Here is a 19,985-nt window from a genome sequence, read left to right on the forward strand (position 1 = left end):
ACTGGAGTTACCATATTTAGAATAGTTATAATCAGAGTATAAGTCGGTAGCCTTTTTTAGTTGTTTACATGTATATATATACCCCCCCCATTTTCTTATATATCTCATTAAATTGAATCCTCTCTCTTTGTATCATTTAATTCATCCATATTTTCTCAGGCATTCTTCTTTTGCAAAAAAATAAACCAACGAAATCAGTAATGGTGAGAAGACAGATTCAAAAGAGGGAGTCAAAGAAAGAGCGGCAGGAGAGATACGCTAAGAGAAGCAAAGGTCTCCAAAAGAAAGTCTCAGAGCTCTCCATTTTATGTGACGTTGATGTTGGATTGATTATGTTCTCGCCTAATGGCAAACTCAAGCATTACTCCAACCAACCAAAGTATTATTTTTCTTTTCTTCTAATCATTTCTTATTTCATTATTATAACTATAATTTTTTTGAAACTTTGACACACAAGAATATACTTCTTTTCGAGCAAAATTAGGGTGTGATGTGCTCACCAAGAGAGATTGGTGAGCACACCTCAAAAAAACTATTGGATTAACTTCAAATTACGAATCCAAACTGTTGAAATCCAAGTAATTGGTAAAAAGTCAACTAATTGAAATTGGAATTTCAATAGATTCTATTTAAAGAAAGCATTCCTAATATGTCAGAAGAAAGTTTATTTATTTTCTAATTTCAAGGGATTGGCAGTTCCAAACAAACAACAAATACGGAATTTCATTTGACACTTAGGTTTTGTAATTTTCATTTTATCTTTGTAGGATAGAGACGGTGCTTCAAGAATTCATACAGGACATTCATAATATGCCAGTGAATGAGTGGGAAAAGTATGCATCTGCAACCAAACCCTACATCATTTGTCTCAACTTACAAGTTGAATTTAATTTCCAGTTTGCTAATATTTTTGTCTTCTTCTTAATTTCCTTTTATTCCTGTGTAGGTTTGTCTGTTTGCAAACTTCTCAGGTACAATTCTTCTCAGCTGATCTCTTTTCTTCATTTCTAGGAGCTCACATGAACTTAAATTTATCTGCTAAAAGTTGTAATTTTGAATCTAATCGTCGGGATCAGCTTCTCTTTGGTTTAATCGGCAAGATATTCATGCTCAACGATTGATTGATCTCTCATTATAGTACAGTTAAACCTAACTAAAGAACCAAATAGCAATGCAAAAGAGAGGAAAGCATTTTATCAATCCTTTGCTGCAATTTATTTCAAAATTTTCTTTTATCTGACATTCAATTAAATCTTTCTGTAGGAAATCATTGATAGGATCAATATAGCTGCTGGACCAGATGACGTGGCCGACCAACAAGGGTACATAAGCATTCTTAATTAGTTCTTTACATCGTATGATTAAAATTAATGTACCACAAAACAAAATATATATTCAACAAGAAAAAAAAAATCCCTAAACATCTGAAATATTCAATATCTTTTAGCAGCATTCCAAAATTTTGATATTTTTGTTGGTTAGAGTTTTGAGAAGAAAAAATAATACCATGATAAAAATGAGCATGTCTGATAAAGTTTTAAGAAGAAAAAGAATACAATGATAAAAATATAGTAGAAAGATGCCTGATTTGAGTACTTCTAGACATTGTTGTTAGGAACAAGGTTTATATCTGCTTTATATCTAATAGTTTTATTTTTAATTTTCTGATCTCCATGTGGAATTGTGGATGTACATTGAATAGCTCTGATGCACCTCAAAGAGAGGTACAAGGCATATCAATTAATTTTATTGTTAATTATCTTGTAGTATTATCCTATGATTTTGATTTTGAAAAGAAATTCTTTGGATATTTCTCATTAAAGATTATCTTATTAAACATCTATATTACTAATGAGAAGACTGTTTTCATTAACTTAGGAAGTCAATAGAGAGATTATAGAGCTCCAAAGTAAGCTCATGTTGCTCCAGGAACAAGAGAGGTACGAAAGGAAGTCTTATTCCATGCAATCTTTTTTTATTTACAGATATTTGATTTGGGATTTTTGTCCACAATTTGAAGGGTTTGATATTACTCAACTTGCTTGTGTGTATTTGCAGAATGTTGGATCCCACCATGGGAACACTGAACTCAGAGCAAGAGCATAAGGAGATTATTAATCGATTGCATGAGAATGCTCTCATTATGATTGCTAAAAGAAAGGTTGCTAATTTTTTTAGAAAAATAATTTGAATTTTTCATTTCTTTTTCTTGGCTTGTTTTTGGATATTGTTGGAAAAAATTGTAAGTTACTATACTTGAACACTTCTAAATAAAACTAACATAGGCTCATACCATTTATTATTCCTGATTTGGTGGGTGGCAGCCAGAACTTCAATAAAAACGCAACGTTGAGATGAAAATGTTGGAGACTACATATTCAACAGTGCGGAAATTCAATAAATTATAAGGATGATAAATATTTCTATTTTTTTGTTCGTTTCCAGGAAGAACTTATGTTGGTGCATGGTTCTTATAATTTGACTCCCGGTACGAATCCTTCACTGAGCGTGCAGGTATATTTTAAGTAATTACGTACATTTGATTGGTTTTGAGTTTGGGCATTCCTTAAAATGGCTAATTTGAATTAATAGAAGCTGTAAAAATAAATTTATCTCTTTGCTAAAGTGGTCTACTACAGTTAATACTGTTAGCATTTTATTGTAGTTTATATATCTTAATTTTTCAGCAGTTCTGGTAATTTAACCAGGGAATCACTAGTGAAAAACATTTTATATTATTTTAACCTTGTTCTGCTTGGATTGGTATCATTCTAAATAACTGGAATTGTGTTTTGGATTTATTCCATTAGTTTGGTTTATATATGCATTAAAATGGATAATTTGAATAAAGGCTGTTAAAAATAAAATTACCTCTTTGTTAAAGCTGTCTAATGAGGGAGCAATGAGGTTATATGTCTTATCAACAAAATATAAAGGGATGGGTCATGATAATATTTCATTAACATCTTTACATAGATTTTAAGGAGGACCTAAATGATAAATTCTGAATTTCAGTTATGCTGATTAGCCGCAGTATTAGAAATTGTTACATGTGATATACATTTGTTCATTTTTTAATACATTGGTCTTTCTTTCCAACTGTGATACATGCTACTAATTAAATTCTTGATTTAACTCCACTTTCAAGAATATGAACACAAAGTTACCAATAACGACTGCAGGTCCCACCACAACAAGGACAACAGTATATCCAGCAGCCGCCGCAACATGGAGGAGTTTCACTTCATGGAGTACAATTTTCAATGGAAGAAATGAACTTTTTGTCTTATCTAATTAATGAAGATGCGAAGGGGTAGAGGGAAGTATAAGGAATGGGGGTCAATTTACCTCTTCTTATTTTCAAAATTTATGGACTTGTACACGCTTGTGATACAAATGATTTATAGACAATTTATAGACAATTTCAGAGGAGATTATGGTCGAGGCTTCAGACCTAATGTCTGACCCAATTTCAGAGGATAATCTAGTATTCACTCCGGAGGTGCGACAATAATTTCCATAATGGTAAATAGACCTAATGCCTTATGTTACGTAACATAAATCAATAATTTCAGACCTACATGTATAGAGATTATCTGAAAAATAGATTTCAATACCATCAATTTTATATTAGGAATACAAAAATCCATGTAGCCATTTTTTCTAAATCGAATTTTGAATATAGCAAAAAGCTGGGACTGCTCACTGGAATTTCAAGCTATTAATTCTAACCTTTGTTAATTAATCGTTTAAATTGTACAAATCTATAATATTTTTGTGTAGAGAAATTATATTATCTGAAAACTATACTTCCATATCTTTCATTTGGTATAAATAACACAAAAATCCATGTACCCATTTTCTCTAAATCAAATTTAGAATATGGTCAAAAATTGGGACTGCTCATTGGAATTATTCTGAAAACTATAATTCCATACCTTTAATTTGATAAGAAGAACACAAAATTCCATGCAGTCATTTCCTCTCAATCGAATTTTAAATATGGTAAAAAATTGAGACTGCACACTAGATTTTCAACCTATTCTGACCTTTGTCAATTAATCGTTAAAACTGTACAAATATGTAATATTTTTGTATATAAAATTATGTTATCTTGAAACTAGTCTTCAATACCTTTAATTTGATATAAAAGAACAACAAAATCCATGTAACCGTTTGGTCTAAATCAAATTTTAGACTATTTGATCCATGTAGCCGAATTTTACACTGTGTGATGAATCAAAATTATGTTATCTTGAAACTAGTCTTCAATACCTTTAATTTGATATAAAACAACAAAAAAAAATCCATGTAGCCATACAAATCTTTTAAGTTAATGAATCTCAATCATTTGATCTGTTTTAGAATTCGTGTATACTAGATCTGCACTATTATATAAAGAAGGAAGCTGATATGAGTGCCCGCACCAAAACTGCCATAACTGTTTGTAGGTACCAAACTGTCATAACTGTACTTCAGATCTGTAACTTTTTTTTTAATATTAATTGTCAAATTTTGAAGTATGTAGTCCAAAGAACACAAGTATTTATATCTATATAGTAAACAATGTAAATGATAAATTAATTATTTTTAAATAATCATACCCGCACTTTTTTTTTAAATTTATGATGTCGTACCCGCACCAAATTGAATCCATGAAAGGTTCTGGGATTCACCGTACCAACTTTTGTAATAAGGAACTTCAAGCCCGTTTTGCTGTTACAAAGTTCCAAGAAGCATTTTCATCTGTTCAGGTATAGTTTCTGATAGAGCAACGGCGCCCGTCAGATATTTGTTAAATTGGTCTACTTCAGAATCTAGTCCTTTTTATTAGTTATATATTGGTGTATGCATATTTAAAAGTGCAGCAATTCATAAATTGTAAGCCTGATAAATGTTTCTCTTTTTGGTTTTGTTCTCAGCAAAAACTAAACTCCAGGCATCGTTCTTCGATTCGTGGTGCCCCTCCTTCATTAAGCATGCAGGTATCATTCTAAATAACTGGAATTGTGTTTTGGATTGATTACAACAGTTTGGTTTATATATGCATTAAAATGGATAATTTGAATAAAGGCTGTTAAAAATAAAATTATCTCTTTGTTAAAGCTGTCTAATGAGGGAGCAATGAGGTAATATGTCTTATCAACAAAATATAAAGGGATGGGTCATGATAATATTTCATTAACATCTTTACATAGATTTTAAGGAGGACCTAAATGATAAATTCTGAATTTCAGTTATGCAGATTAGCCGCACTATTAGAAATTGTTACATGTGATATACATTTGTTCATTTTTTAATAAATTGGTCTTTCTTTCCAACTGTGATACATGCTACTAATTAAATGCTTGATTCAACTCCACTTTCATAAATATGAACACAAAGTTACCGATACAAGACGTGGACCACAACCAAGAATTGACACTGGAATGTGGGGCCGACAGTAAGGAGGAAAACAACTGCAGGTCCCACCACAACGAGCACAACAGTACTCCCAGCAGCCGCCGCAACATGGAATGGCTTGTTACTGGTGGTCAAACATGATAACTTGTCAGAAAAATATGCTGATGATATTTGGCTTAGAACAAGCACTTAGGAAGACATTTATTGTATTTATTTAACAAATAATAACAAACAGAAAAATGTCACTTTTTTTTAAAGTGAAATTACTTTCCAATAAATAATTAGAGATGAATTCAATTCTTTTTATTTTGATTCTGATTAACAAATTAAGTTCAACTGAAAATTATCTTTGTTGAATTGTATTAAATTGAAATCCAACTTCATAAATGTTTTGTTGCGTAAACGCCCTTATTTTTTTTCTCTTTCCTCTTTGTTATTATTATTGAGGGTTAAAATACCTCATTTTTTGTGCCTCCATTCTCTATTTTTTACAACTTTAACAACTCAAAATTTAAAATTTAAAAATCAAAATAAAACCATTAGATAAAATCTACATTATTTTATATAGGCACGTGTAAAAAATTATGACATTTCAACTTTGCTTTGGTTGTCATCAAGAGCTTGTAAAAGTGTACTAATGTGGATAATTTGTCATCAAGATGAATTTAATCCTCCTCAATATTATTTACTCATTTCCACTAATTTCTACTTATGTTCACGTTTTCTTATGACACCATTTTTAAACGTTTTCTAATCCCACTAACTATACTATTTTTGTCTTTTCCACATGTTATATTTTATAAATTAGCCCTCTCTATTTATATTTTCTAGTTCCACCCTGATTTGTCTAAATGGGTACGCATGCGCATGTGAATTACATTAATGTACTATTCTTTTCTTTAAAACTATATTTGATTTATGTAAACTGGTCTTATACTGCATATATATGCATAGTTGAATTGAAACCAATGGCCCAGCAGCAGAGAAAATCGGAAAACTTAGATAAACTTTGAATTTATATGCATGGTTAATTCTTTCGGAATTTCTCAATTTCTAGGGAATTAAAAATAATTTAATATATTGCTTATTTTTAAATTTATTAAGAGCCAGAGTACTCTGACTCCATGTTTGTTGAATCATTTTTTTTAATGGTTAGCGGAAAGGTGCCACTAAAAAATATATTGATAAAGAAGTTTATGTACATATATTTTTAAGAGAAGTAAATACAACTCCGCCTATCTCCTATACAAAAAATCTAACTAGCTAGCGGAGATTGATACAAGCATAAAACAGAATTCGATTATATAGATAAGAACTCTAATCATTTTGTAACCATAAATATATATTAAGGATCATATCATTGATTAAACGGTTCTCTTATTTGAGAAACATCTCATGTTCCTTTTCCACCACATTCCTGCCGATGTTGAAACTTTTCTATGAATAAAAAATGGTTCTTTCCATTCATCTCTCAAGGTTATTGCATGGCTCAGTTTCTATTACTTTTTTCTTTTTTTCTTACAGGCATTATGTGAAAATCAGTTACAAAGTTCAATTAATTTTGTCACACTTTAAAATGGTAAGTTCCCTCTTAAATGGGGAAAAAATATCAAAAGATAATCATAAATTAAATAACAAACCAACATGAAAACTAATTATTATAATTAGACAGTTGAAGCATGAAAATGTCTTCATCATCGAAAACTTCATCATGCCACAACACAAACGGACATTCAAAGATATACATGTGGTATCCAATTGGCCTCCAGTTCTATCTAATAGAAGTTATTTGGGCAAATCATTTAGGCAAATGGTGCTTGATATATATTATATCAAGGGTACAATTTCCACTTTTCAGATATTCCAAATTCTATCTAGTATATAACTTAATATGTTAGGAAGGTTTTTTAAATAATTGTATTATTATAGTTTATTGGACTAATAGGTCAATATTGTTTTTGCTTAACAATATACTTTGTTTAGTTTTCTGATTTTCTTCAATATCATATTTAGAAGCACCCAAGCAAGAAGAATATATTAATAAATTATATGACATTGGGTTTTTGACGACTATGTTTAACTTGCCTTTTCAAATATAGCACTGTTTATAAAGAATTCTATGTGCATCCTATATATAATTTCACATTTGAGTAGTCATGCCGTGTGGATCATACAACTATCTCAATAATCACACTTTCTTGGATGTAAAACTACAACTGATCACACCAAAAATCTTTATCCCAAACATACCTGGATGAAATTATATTTAATTTCAATTGCAGGATAAAACGAATCAATGTAGACCAATTCGTCATAGTTGAATTCCATTTAAGGAATTGACATAATAAAAAATAAAATTTACAAAGCTACAAATCAACTATAAAAAAGCTTGAATGAATATCATAAATAAGTATGTTCTGAAGCACATTAAAAATTAGAAAAGATTCGTCACTTTCATTAATTCTCTATTTTCATTCCTGACGTGGATATCTCTCCTCCTTATTAAGGAGCTTAATGTCTAGATCCTGCAAGGGTCCTGATTTACTGTTTTTTTTTTGAATGATGCTCAGCCGTTGAATTTCCAGATCGCACATGGATGAATTTTTCAAATTATGAGCTTCAACACTTAAGTATGCATTGGTCGCGCCACATATGATCCCAGTGCTGCGCCGCATATGATCCCAGTGCACGTTGACCGCTCGCCGCACCCGTTGACCACGCCTCTGAATCACGCACGGCACCTGCGGACCAAGCCTGTGCACCGCGCACCCTTTTTCTTTTTTTTTTTTCTGCTGAAGGCGGGACCGAGCCTGTGCACCGCGCACCCTTTTTCTTTCTTTTTTCTGCTGAAAGCGGGATTCGAACCCAATTGGGTTTTGTTGGTGCCAAAATTCTTACCACTATATTAGAGTTCACATGTGTTATCTTGTAGATAAATATAGTATTTAACTATTTTTCTCTACAAATTTGATTTAAATTATCTATTCTCCTTAATTATTAAGGAGCTTAATGTTTTCTAATACATAATTTGCTCCCGTTGCTGTGCACAGACACAATTACTAGTACCATGATAAAATGCAACAATGTGAGGCTACTAATTGAAGGTGCCACATCGTCTTTAATACCTTTCATCTCAGATCATGCATGTAGATTCTGGATCATATCAAAGGCCAAAAATTCTTTACTTAACAGTGTGAAGCCATAAATGTTTTCATGATTCTCTAATTGTCTTTCAACCATGCTTATCCTTTGAAGCAATTTCCATCTTGGAAATGGCACAAGCTTAATCTCCCATAGTGCCATAGCATCATGAGATTTATCATATTGCACCATGCATAATGCCTCTTCATCATATTTTGTGATCCAAATTTGATATCGATGTGATGTAGCTGTGAATTGTGCTCATAGCTTCCTCAGGGAGATGCATAATTTGAGCATTATTGCCAGTTTCTAAGCATAGACCAAGTATATATGGCTTGGAACCTTGAATATATTATCCACAATCAGACACCCAATATATGCATCTGAGTACAACTGTATTATGTAACAACTAGAGAAGACAAATAGGTAAGGTTTGGGCAAGAGATCGTTTGATTTATATATAATAATGGTTGTTTTTGCTGCTACTATTTTGGGAATTCTCTTTTTGAGGTACAATTTTAACAATTTAATAATATAAATTCTGAATTAACATTCAAGTGTTTCGTATTTTATGGAGGAATATTATCTGAAATAACTAAAGTGAACAGTAATATTAGAATAATTATTTCAATCCCCACACTCCAGTACCCGCATTGTACCCTCATCTCTTAAACATATTTTAACTTCCCATAAACTAACTTAACTAACTAGTTTAATTAAATTTATTCACAACACTGTGATCTTCCAAGTTTAATTAAATTCATGGATATAAATACTTGGAAGATAATAAATTAATACTTGCAAATTAAGATATTAATACTTGCATGTCTAACTTGATATAACTATACAGAGAGACCACTCAAAATACATGGGAGAAGAATCATACACGTTTTTAGAGGTGATTTTTTTTTTCTTTTTTTCAATATCTTCCATATTTTTCACGTTCTATGAGGAATTTTGCGAATCTAAAATCACGAATGTGTTCTACGCAATTTTATCTTTCAAATGAGATCCATGATGACGTATTTTCGGATTCATCGTCACACAAGTATTTATATCTCATTGTGCAAGTATTTATACCTATATTTGTAAGTATTTATCCCCAATCGTGGACCCCGCATCTCCGCATCACATTTTCCTAATCGTCCTTGCGTCAACCTTTCTCTAACAAAAATAGTTGACCACATAGGTATAAATACTTCCGTGCATAGATATAAATACTTGTAATACTTGATATTAATACTTTTAAATGTCAGCAGTGTCATATGTGAAAAATACTAGGTATAAATACTTAAATGACGAGGTATAAATACTTGTGTGATGACAAGTTCGAAAGTATGTCATCATGGATCTCATTTGAAAGATAAAATTGCGTAGAAGAAGTTCGTGGTTTTAGATTCGCAAAATTCCTTATAGATCATGAGAAATGTGGATGAGATTGAACAAATAAAATTGGGGGGATAATGGGGGTATGAGAGTGCGGGTACTCATATCACGTCCCGTAATATTAATAAAACTAAAATGGGCATATAAAGTGAACAGTAATTTAGAATGTTTTTATTGGCTAAAATGGGCATATAAAAATATTATTTTAGGTAGAGACAAATTTTAACTCCTACTTGCAGCAATTCCTAGCTACAGAATAGACATTATTGATTCCAAAAAATTAATACATCTCTGAATTCGTTCAAAAAAAAAAGGATACAAGACTTCTTTTTTTTTTTTAAATAATCACTACTACGAAAAGGTTAACTACTAACAGGTTATTTGCTACAGTTCCCAAAGTTTTTTTAATGAGACGTGGGTAAATAAGAAAGTGAGATGGTAAGAGGACATGTATACATGGTTGAACTGTGGTTGTTGTAGTTCAAACAATTTCACTGTAGATAAAGGAATGGTATTATGCACGGCTGGGTGTGGGCAGTATTACCGACAGCTTGGATTGGAGGAACCGTGGATAAAAAAGTGTGAGTAGAAAAAGTTTAGTATTTAACTGCGATTTTGATTCACGAGAAAAAGGGGCATGAATAAAAGGAATCCGCATCACCTCAGATATCTGAGGTGCAAGTGGTGAATCTGAACCATTCATTTCACTTGGCACGAATCAAAGTAGGCCCCCATAATCTCAACAGCTACCGAATTGAGTTTAGCCTGAATGGAATTAATCTGGGCCGTCCATTTTTATTAATTGCACCTCAGGTTTTTGGGGGGATACAGACTCGAATAAAAAAGTGTGAGTAAATTAAGTTTGAGCTGTGGGTAAAGGGTCAAATAAGATTTTGATTTAGACTGATAGGTCACAAATATAATTTATTATTTGAAAAAATATATGATAGTGATCTAAAATTGGGCGACAAAAATGAACTGTCACCAAATGTAGCTACACATGTCACAGCTTTAGTCAGGCAGAAGTGCTTATAATGTGCTAAATTTAAAAGAAAATGCAATGTATATAATTCGTTCGTATATATCATGTGACAACAATAAAATACATTAATGACTTTGATATTATAGCAAAGAAATAAATATAATAACTTTCAAATATAATAAAATAAGAAAAAAAAATAAAAAGTAGATCTTGGCCTATTTCAGTAAGATAATATTTATCTAAAGATTTCAAAATGTTCTAATTTTTCTCCAACGCTACTTTTATATTGACAAGATAATTTTGAAATCAAGTTGTTATTTTTCACCCTCTCAACTTTTCTATAGTATTTTTTATCAAAAAATAAAAAAAAGAATTGAAAAAGGTTTCCATTTTTATCATATAAAGTCATATATAATTATTATTGTTTTAATTTTTAGTCGAAATTTTTGTGCCTCCATTTAAAACTTGTTGTTTCTAATTAAATTGACATGTATTTGTAACTTTGATTTTTCTTCATCAATATTTTTTTGTCTGCATAAAAAGATCCTTTTATATTTTTGTTGTTAGAAAATTCACATTCCAGATCTCAAAATAAATAAAATGAGAAACAAAAAAATATAAATTTGTACATACAGACTTCAAATGGGGAGATGCAAATCTAATATAGCATTAATTTATGGCAAGATGACAAGTCAATTTTGGAAATATAATATATCGTTAATTTTGGAAAATATAATATATCGTTAATTTTGGAAAATATAATATATCGTTAATTTTGGAAATGTTACAAGTGAATTTGAGAATTATAATATATTGATAATTTTAGGAAATATCAAATATTATTATATTTTTTATATTTTGATTTTTGGTCCATTTTATGTAACTATTTAATTTTCACCCTCTCATACTTTTTTATAGTATTTTTATCAAAATTTACCAAAAAAATAAAGAATTGAACAGGGTTTCCATTTTAAACATATGAAGTCCTATAAGTCGGTAGCCTCTTTTAGTTGTTTACATATATATATTGTCTTATTACTATATTTACGGGAGTTACCATATTTAGAATAGTTATAATCAGAGTATAAGTCGGTAGCCTTTTTTAGTTGTTAACATGTATATATATACTCCCCCATTTTCTTATATGTCTCATTAAATTAAATCCTCTCTCTTTGTATCATTTAATTCATCCATATTTTCTCAGACGTTCTTCTTTTGCCAAACAAATAAACCAACGAAATCAGTAATGGTGAGAAGACAGATTCAAAAGAGGGAGTCAAAGAAGGAGCGGCAGGAGAGATACGCTAAGCGAAGCAAAGGTCTCCAAAAGAAAGTCTCAGAGCTCTCCATTTTATGTGACGTTGATGTTGGGTTGATTATGTTCTCGCCTAATGGCAAACTCAAGCATTACTCCAACCTGCCAAAGTATTCTTTTTCTTTTCTTCTAATCATTTGTTATTTCATTATTATAACTATATTTTTTTGAAACTTTGACACACAAGAATATACTTCTTTTCGAGCAAAATTAGGGTGTGATGTGCTCACCAAAAGTGATTGGTGAGCACACCTCAAAAAAAACTATTGGATTAACTTCAAACTACGAATTCAAACTGTTGAAATCCAAGTACTTTGTGTATTAATCATAGAAGATTCTGCTATTTGTGTAATCAGGCAAAAATATCTCAGTTAGATATTATTAGATTATGAGAATAACTATTTGCTGTACTTTCCTTATTTTTGTGTATAGAATTTATGATAGGATTTATGTCTATGTTTGACTAAGTTGTACCAGTATATGTACAGAGAAAATTATAATGCAATATATCAAAATTTTCACCAATTTCATTCTCTCTAACTTTTTCTCATGGTATCAGAGCATAAATTCTGAGACCAAATTTACCCTCTAGCATAGCCTCCAATGGCTGAAGATACAAGTAAAGAAAAGACCCAGAAATTCGAAATTGACATGGCTTCTCCTTACTATCTTCATCCGTCTGACAATCCAGGGATGATCCTGATTGCATGCACCTTGAATGGAGATAATTATTCCACTTGGAGGAGGGCTATGCAAAATGCCCTGTACGCCAAAAACAAATATGGATTTGTTGATGGCACGATTACGAAGCCGTCTACGTCTGACGCAGAAGTTAATGCCTGGGTCAAGTGCAACTCTATGGTGATATCCTGGATATTTAATACCATACACAAGGAACTCCATGATAGTGTTGCCTACATGGACACCGTATCTGAGTTGTGGAAAGACCTAGAGGATCGCTTTTCACAAGGTAATGCGCCTCGTGTTCATCAACTGAAGTGAGAAATAGCTCTTGCTCAACAAGGTCATCTCTCTGTACCAGTTTTTTTTACAAAATTGAAAGGCCTTTGGGATGAACTAGGCACTTACACGAATATTCCAAAGTGCACGTGTGGTGCAGCCAAGGTGTTTGTTACAGAACTTGAAAAAGAGAAGGTACACCAGTTTTTGATGGGTCTCAATGATAATTTTAGCACCATAAGAACTCAGATCTTGGCTACTGAACCTCTGCCAAATTTGAGTCGAGCTTATGCCCTTGTTTGCCAAGATGAAAGGCAACGACATGCATCAGACCGCACGACGAACATTGATGCAGCAGCCTTAGCAGTCCATGGGGTTCATTTAGGAGGCAAGAACTCTTCTCAACCCAAGGAGCGGTGCGACCATTGCCGCAAACCTGGTCACAGCAAAGACCGTTGTTTCGAGATCATTGGATATCCACCCAACTGGAGACCAAAGGCGAAGAACGAGCAGAATAATCGTGGCAACCAATATAGACCGTCGAGTCAAGGAGGTAATGCACGTCCTCAACAAGGCAAACACATGTTTGTTGCTGCTGCTAGTCAAGATGGTGTAAGCTCAACTCCAAATAATTCTCCCATACCTGGCCTTAATACTGAGCAATATCATCAGTTGATACAGCTTCTTGGGTCAGAAAGAAATCAGGTTACAGCCAATCTTGCTGGTGAGAAAAATCTGTCGCCTTCTTTTGTATCTAATAATTGGGTTGTTGATAGTGGAGCATCTGATCATATGGTTTCCTCATTATCCACACTTAATAATCCCATTTCCTCTAAAACAACTAAGTTAGTAAGAATGCCAAATGGATCCACAACTCTTACCAGCCATAGTGGAGCAGTTTCTTTATCACCAACCATAACACTCAACAATGTCTTATGTGTGCCACAATTTAAACTCAACCTATTGTCTGTTAGTAAACTAACTAAAGAATTGAACTGTGCTGCCATCTTCTTTCCAACTTTCTGTGTTTTCCAGGACCTTGCCTCGAGGAAACTGATTGGAGCGGGTGAGATGCGTGATGGTGTGTACCACTATATCCAACAAGAACCTACCGTATCTTTTTCAGCAACTGATACATTGAACAAAACAATTTGGCACCAACGCCTTGGCCACCCATCTTTTCATTGCTTGAATAAAATTTCTGTTGTTTCTAAGTCAGAAGACTCAATTCCTTCTTTTTGTGATGTTTGTCATAAATCTAAACAGACTAGAAATGTTTTTCCTTTGAGCATTAATAAAGCTAGTTCTTATTTTGATCTAATTCATTGTGACATATGGGGAGGGTACAATACTGCTTCAAATTCAGGAGCCCATTATTTTCTGACTATTGTGGATGATTATTCAAGAGCTACTTGGGTATATCTCATGAAATTCAAATCCGAAGCTTACATTTACCTTGTTTCCTTTTGTGCCATGGTACGCACACAATTTAATTGCAATGTCAAGCAAGTCAGAACAGATAATGGGGCTGAATTTATGTCTAAATCGATGCAAAATTATTTCCAAGAGAATGGCATCATTCACCAAAGATCTTGTGTAGACACACCTCAACAAAATGGAATCGTAGAGCGCAAACATAGACACCTTTTAGAAATTGCTCGTGCTTTACGATTTCAAGCCAATTTGCCCATTGCTTTTTGGGGAGAGTGCATTCTCACTGCAGCCTATCTTATTAATAGATTGCCAACCAAAGTTCTTTCATGGAAAACACCATATGAAATGCTTTTCTGTAAAATTCCAAATTATGATCACATCCGCATTTTTGGTTGCTTGTGCTATGCTCATAACCATAAAAAACATCACACTAAGTTCGATTCTCGTGCCACAAAGTGTGTGTTTGTTGGTTATCCTTTTGGACAGAAGGGGTATCGAGTGTTTGACTTAGAAACTAAAGAGATTTTTGTTTCAAGAGATGTAATCTTTCATGAAAAAATATTTCCCTTTCTTAATTCAATTCCAGAAGATCCACCCATACCAATACATCCAACAGTAGATGACCTAATCTCATATGAACCCACATCTCCATCAATTGAAAATACTGACACTACATGCCCTAATTTAGAGACAACACCAAACCAATCTACTCCACCCCCCACTGTCTCTTCTACCGAACCACAAAACCTACTGATTGACATAACTCGTAGGTCAACTCGTGAACACATACGGCCATCTTACCTCAATGATTATATTTGCATCAGTGTCGTCAGTCAACCAAATGCATCTCACTTGCTTCAAAAAGTTTCAGCAGGGAAACCATATGAAATTAAAAACCACATATCCTACAATTCATTCTCTCCATCACATATGGCATTTTTATCCTCTGTAACTTCTAATGAGGAACCCTCCACTTATCAACAAGCAATTAGAAATCCAAAATGGCTTACAGCAATGGAAGAAGAAATTGAGGCATTAGAAAAGAACAAGACTTGGACATGGGAGATATTACCGAATGGAAAGAAACCAATTGGTTGTAAGTGGGTCTATAAGATAAAATACAAGCCAGATGGCAGCGTTGAGCGTTACAAAGCAAGACTGGTTGCAAAGGGCTACAATCAACTTGAGGGAATAGATTACAATGAGACATTTGCACCGGTGGCAAAATTGGTTACGGTGCGGTGTCTTTTAGCCATTGCTTCTGCTCGCGGATGGCCCTTGCACCAGTTAGACGTTAACAATGCCTTCCTCCATGGAGATCTTGATGAAGAGGTTTACATGTTGCCGCCACCTGGTTTCTCACATGAGGGGGAGACAAAAGTCTGCCGGTTACGCAAATCATTATATGGTCTAAAACAGGCATCACGAAATTGGTTTGAGAAGTTCACATCATCTCTCAAGGGAATTGGTTTCAAACAATCAGTGGCAGATTACTCCTTGTTCACTTTTTCTCATGGATCTTCATTTACTGCAGTCCTTGTTTATGTCGATGATCTTGTAATCACCGGCAATGATCCGACATATATAAGCCTTCTCAAAGAGCAACTCAACAATCTGTTTCATTTAAAAGATTTGGGGTGCCTCAAATATTTCCTTGGCATTGAGGTAGCAAGGTCATCAAGTGGAATTTTTCTTTGTCAACGAAAATATGCACTTGATATTTTAGCTGACTCGGGTATGCTTGGGGCCCGACCAGCCACATTTCCTATGGAGCAGAACCTTCGGTTGACTCAAGAAGGAGAACCGTTGGCTGATCCATCTCAATACCGACGTCTTGTCGGGCGACTTATCTATCTGACGATAACACGGCCTGACATTACTTACTCTGTAAATGTCCTCAGTCAGTTCATGCATGAGCCTAGAAGATGTCATCTCGATGCTGCAATACGAGTGCTCAGGTACTTGAAAAACTCTCCGGGCAAAGGAATTTTGTTACCGAGCAACAGTGATCTCACTCTTCGCGCTCACTGTGATTCAGATTGGGCTAGCTGTCCTATGACACGCCGATCCACAACAGGGTATTTTGTAATGCTCGGTACTTCTCCCATCTCTTGGCGGACAAAAAAACAGAATACAGTTTCACGTTCATCTGCTGAAGCAGAATATCGTTCCATGGCTGTAGCAACTTGCGAGTTGATTTGGTTGAAATCATTGTTACATGATCTTGGGATTGAACACTCTAACCCGATGCAACTTTTTTGCGACAACCAAGCAGCATTACACATCGCAGCAAATCCAGTTTTTCATGAGAGAACTAAACACATTGAAATTGATTGTCACCTAGTTCGTGAAAGAGTTCAAAGCAAAGATATCTCCACTTACTTTGTTCCTACTGAGCACCAAGTTGCTGATATATTTACAAAATCATTGGGCCATGAAAGGTTTAATTTTTTGGCACGCAAGTTGGGCATTGCGGATCCCCATGCTCCAACTTGAGGGGGAGTATTAATCATAGAAGATTCTGCTATTTGTGTAATCAGGCAAAAATATCTCAGTTAGATATTATTAGATTATGAGAATAACTATTTGCTGTACTTTCCTTATTTTTGTGTATAGAATTTATGATAGGATTTATGTCTATGTTTGACTAAGTTGTACCAGTATATGTACAGAGAAAATTATAATGCAATATATCAAAATTTTCACCAATTTCATTCTCTCTAACTTTTTCTCATTGTGAGTGATGTATGCACATGTAAAGTTTTTTCAATTTCGTCAGGCGGTCAAAATAATGAACATTTTTATAAGTTAACTTTTTAATTGTTTTATATATTAATTATGGCAAATGCTTCTGTGCATACAAGGATCTATTTGTAAAATGAACATATTTTTATTTTCAAAGTTCAAACAGTCGATCCGAACCGTTCAACTTGTTCTCCATATTAATATGTGCTTGGAGACAAAATTTTACATTTTTCTGAATTTTTTTACTATTTATTAAGATGGGTACAAAATTCAATGGTCTGAATTTGATATTTTTTGTACTCATCTTAATAAATAGTAAAAAATTTCAGAAAAATGTAAAATTTGGTCTCCAAGCACATATTAATATGGAGAACAAGTTGAATGGTTCGGATCGACTGTTTGAACTTTGAAAATAAAAATATGTTCATTTTACAAATAGGTCCTTGTATGCACAGAAGCATCACTCATTAATTATTCATGATCTTTTTGACCGCTTGACTATGTACAAAATGAATTCGAACCTTAAAAATTTTATATGCACATACATCACTCTTGAAGTACTTGGATTTTAACGGTTTGAATTCGCAAGTTGAAGTCAATCCGAAAATCTTTTGGAGGTGTGCTCACCAATCCCTCTTGGTGAGCACGTCAAACCCTAGTATTGCTCCTTTTCTGGAAGAAGAAAATATAAACCATCCTAACTTAATTGGTAAAAAGTCAACTAATTGAAATTGGAATTTCAATAGATTCTATTTAAAGAAAGCATTCCTAACATGTCAGAGGAAAGTTTATTTATTTTCTAATTTCAAGGGATTGGCAGTTCCAAACAAACAACAAATGTGGAATTTCATTTGACACTTAGGTTTTGTAATTTTCATTTTATCTTTGTAGGATAGAGACGGTGCTTCAAGAATTCATACAGGACATTCATAATATGCCAGTGAATGAGTGGGAAAAGTATGCATCTGCAACCAAACCCTACATCATTTGTCTCAACTTACAAGTTGAATTTAATTTCCAGTTTGCTAATATTTTTGTCTTCTTCTTAATTTCCTTTTATTCCTGTGTAGGTTTGTCTGTTTGCAAACTTCTCAGGTACAATTCTTCTCAGCTGATCTCTTTTCTTCATTTCTAGGAGCTCACATGAACTTAAATTTATCTGCTAAAAGTTGTAATTTTGAATCTAATGGTCTGGATCAGCTTCTCTTTGGTTTAATCGGCAAGATATTAATGCTCAACGATTGATTGATCTCTCATTATAGTACAGTTAAACCTTACTAAAGAACCAAATAGCAATGCAAAAGAGAGGAAAACATTTTATCAATCCTTTGCTGCAATTTATTTCAAAATGTTCTTTTATCTGACATTCAATTAAATCTTTCTGTAGGAAATCATTGATAGGATCAATATAGCTGCTGGACCAGATGACGTGGCCGACCAACAAGGGTACATAAGCATTCTTAATTAGTTCTTTACATCGCATGATTAAAATTAATATACCACAAAAACAAAATATATATTCAGCAAGAAAAAAAAAGAATCCCTAAACATCTGAAATGTTCCATATCAGCATTCCAAAATTTTGATATTTTTGTTGGTTAGAGTTTTAAGAAGAAAAAATAATACAATGATAAAAATGAGCATGTCTGATAAAGTTTTAAGAAGAAAAAGAATACAATGATAAAAATATAGTAGAAAGATGCCTGATTTGAGTACTTCTAGACATTGTTGTTAGGAACAAGGTTTATATCTGCTTTATATCTAAGAGTTTTATTTTTAATTTTCTGATCTCCATGTGGAATTTTGGATGTGTATGGAATAGCTCTGATGCACCTCAAAGAGAGGTACAAGGCATATGAATTAATTTTATTGTTAATTATCTTTGTATTATTCTCCTATGAGTTTGATTTAGAAAATAAATTCTTTGCATATTTGTCATTAAAAATTATCTTATTTTTATAAACGTCTATATTACTAATGAGATGACTGTTTTCATTAACTTAGGAAGTCAATAGAGAGATTATAGAGCTCCGAAGTAAGCTCATGTTGCTCCAGGAACAAGAGAGGTACGAAAGGAAGTGTTATTCCATGCAATCATTTTTATTTACAGATATTTGATTTGGGATTTGTCCACAATTTGAAGGGTTTCATATTACTCAACTTGCTTGTGTGTATTTGCAGAATGTTGGATCCCACCATGGGAACACTGAACTCAGAGCAAGAGCGTGAGGAGCATATTAATCGATTGCATGAGAATGCTCTCATTATGATTGCTAAAAGAAAGGTTGCTAATTTTTTTAGAAAAATAATTTGAATTTTCCATTTCTTTTTCTTGGCTTGTTTTTGGATATTGTTGGAAAAAAATTGTAAGTTACTATACTTGAACACTTCTAAATAGAACTAACATAGGCTCATACCATTTATTATTACTGATTTGGTGGGTGGCAGCCAGAACTTCAATAAAAACGCAACGTTGACAAGAAAATGTTGGAGACTACATATTCAACAGTGCGGAAATTCAATAAATTATAAGGATGATAAATATTTCTTTCTTTTTGTTCGTTTCCAGGAAGAACTTATGTCGGTGCATGGTTCTTATAATTTGACTCCCAGTACCAA

The 19,985-nt window shown here is 33.0% G+C and overlaps 1 protein-coding gene across 1 annotated transcript; it reads left to right on the plus strand.

Moving 5' to 3' along the window:
* Positions 1-200: 200 nt before the first annotated feature.
* Positions 201-3,317, plus strand: LOC144553811 (agamous-like MADS-box protein AGL104). Its single transcript, XM_078302004.1, has 9 exons — positions 201-379; positions 768-833; positions 947-971; positions 1,264-1,322; positions 1,703-1,724; positions 1,879-1,940; positions 2,059-2,161; positions 2,446-2,514; positions 3,183-3,317. Exons 1-9 carry the CDS (start codon positions 201-203, stop codon positions 3,315-3,317), a joined length of 720 nt encoding a protein of 239 aa, XP_078158130.1.
* Positions 3,318-19,985: the final 16,668 nt, after the last annotated feature.

Source organism: Carex rostrata, chromosome 5 (assembly GCF_964058835.1).
Source record: "Carex rostrata chromosome 5, lpCarRost1.2, whole genome shotgun sequence".
Taxonomy (NCBI): Eukaryota; Viridiplantae; Streptophyta; class Magnoliopsida; order Poales; family Cyperaceae; genus Carex; species Carex rostrata.

Coding starts and splice junctions, on each gene's coding strand:
- LOC144553811 (XM_078302004.1), top strand. CDS start 201: ATGGTGAGAAGACAGATTCAAAAGAGGGAGTCAAAGAAAGAGCGGCAG. Junction 1,323..1,702: donor GACGTGGCCGACCAACAAGG/GTACATAAGCAT, acceptor TACATTGAATAG/CTCTGATGCACCTCAAAGAG. Junction 2,162..2,445: donor TTATGATTGCTAAAAGAAAG/GTTGCTAATTTT, acceptor GTTCGTTTCCAG/GAAGAACTTATGTTGGTGCA.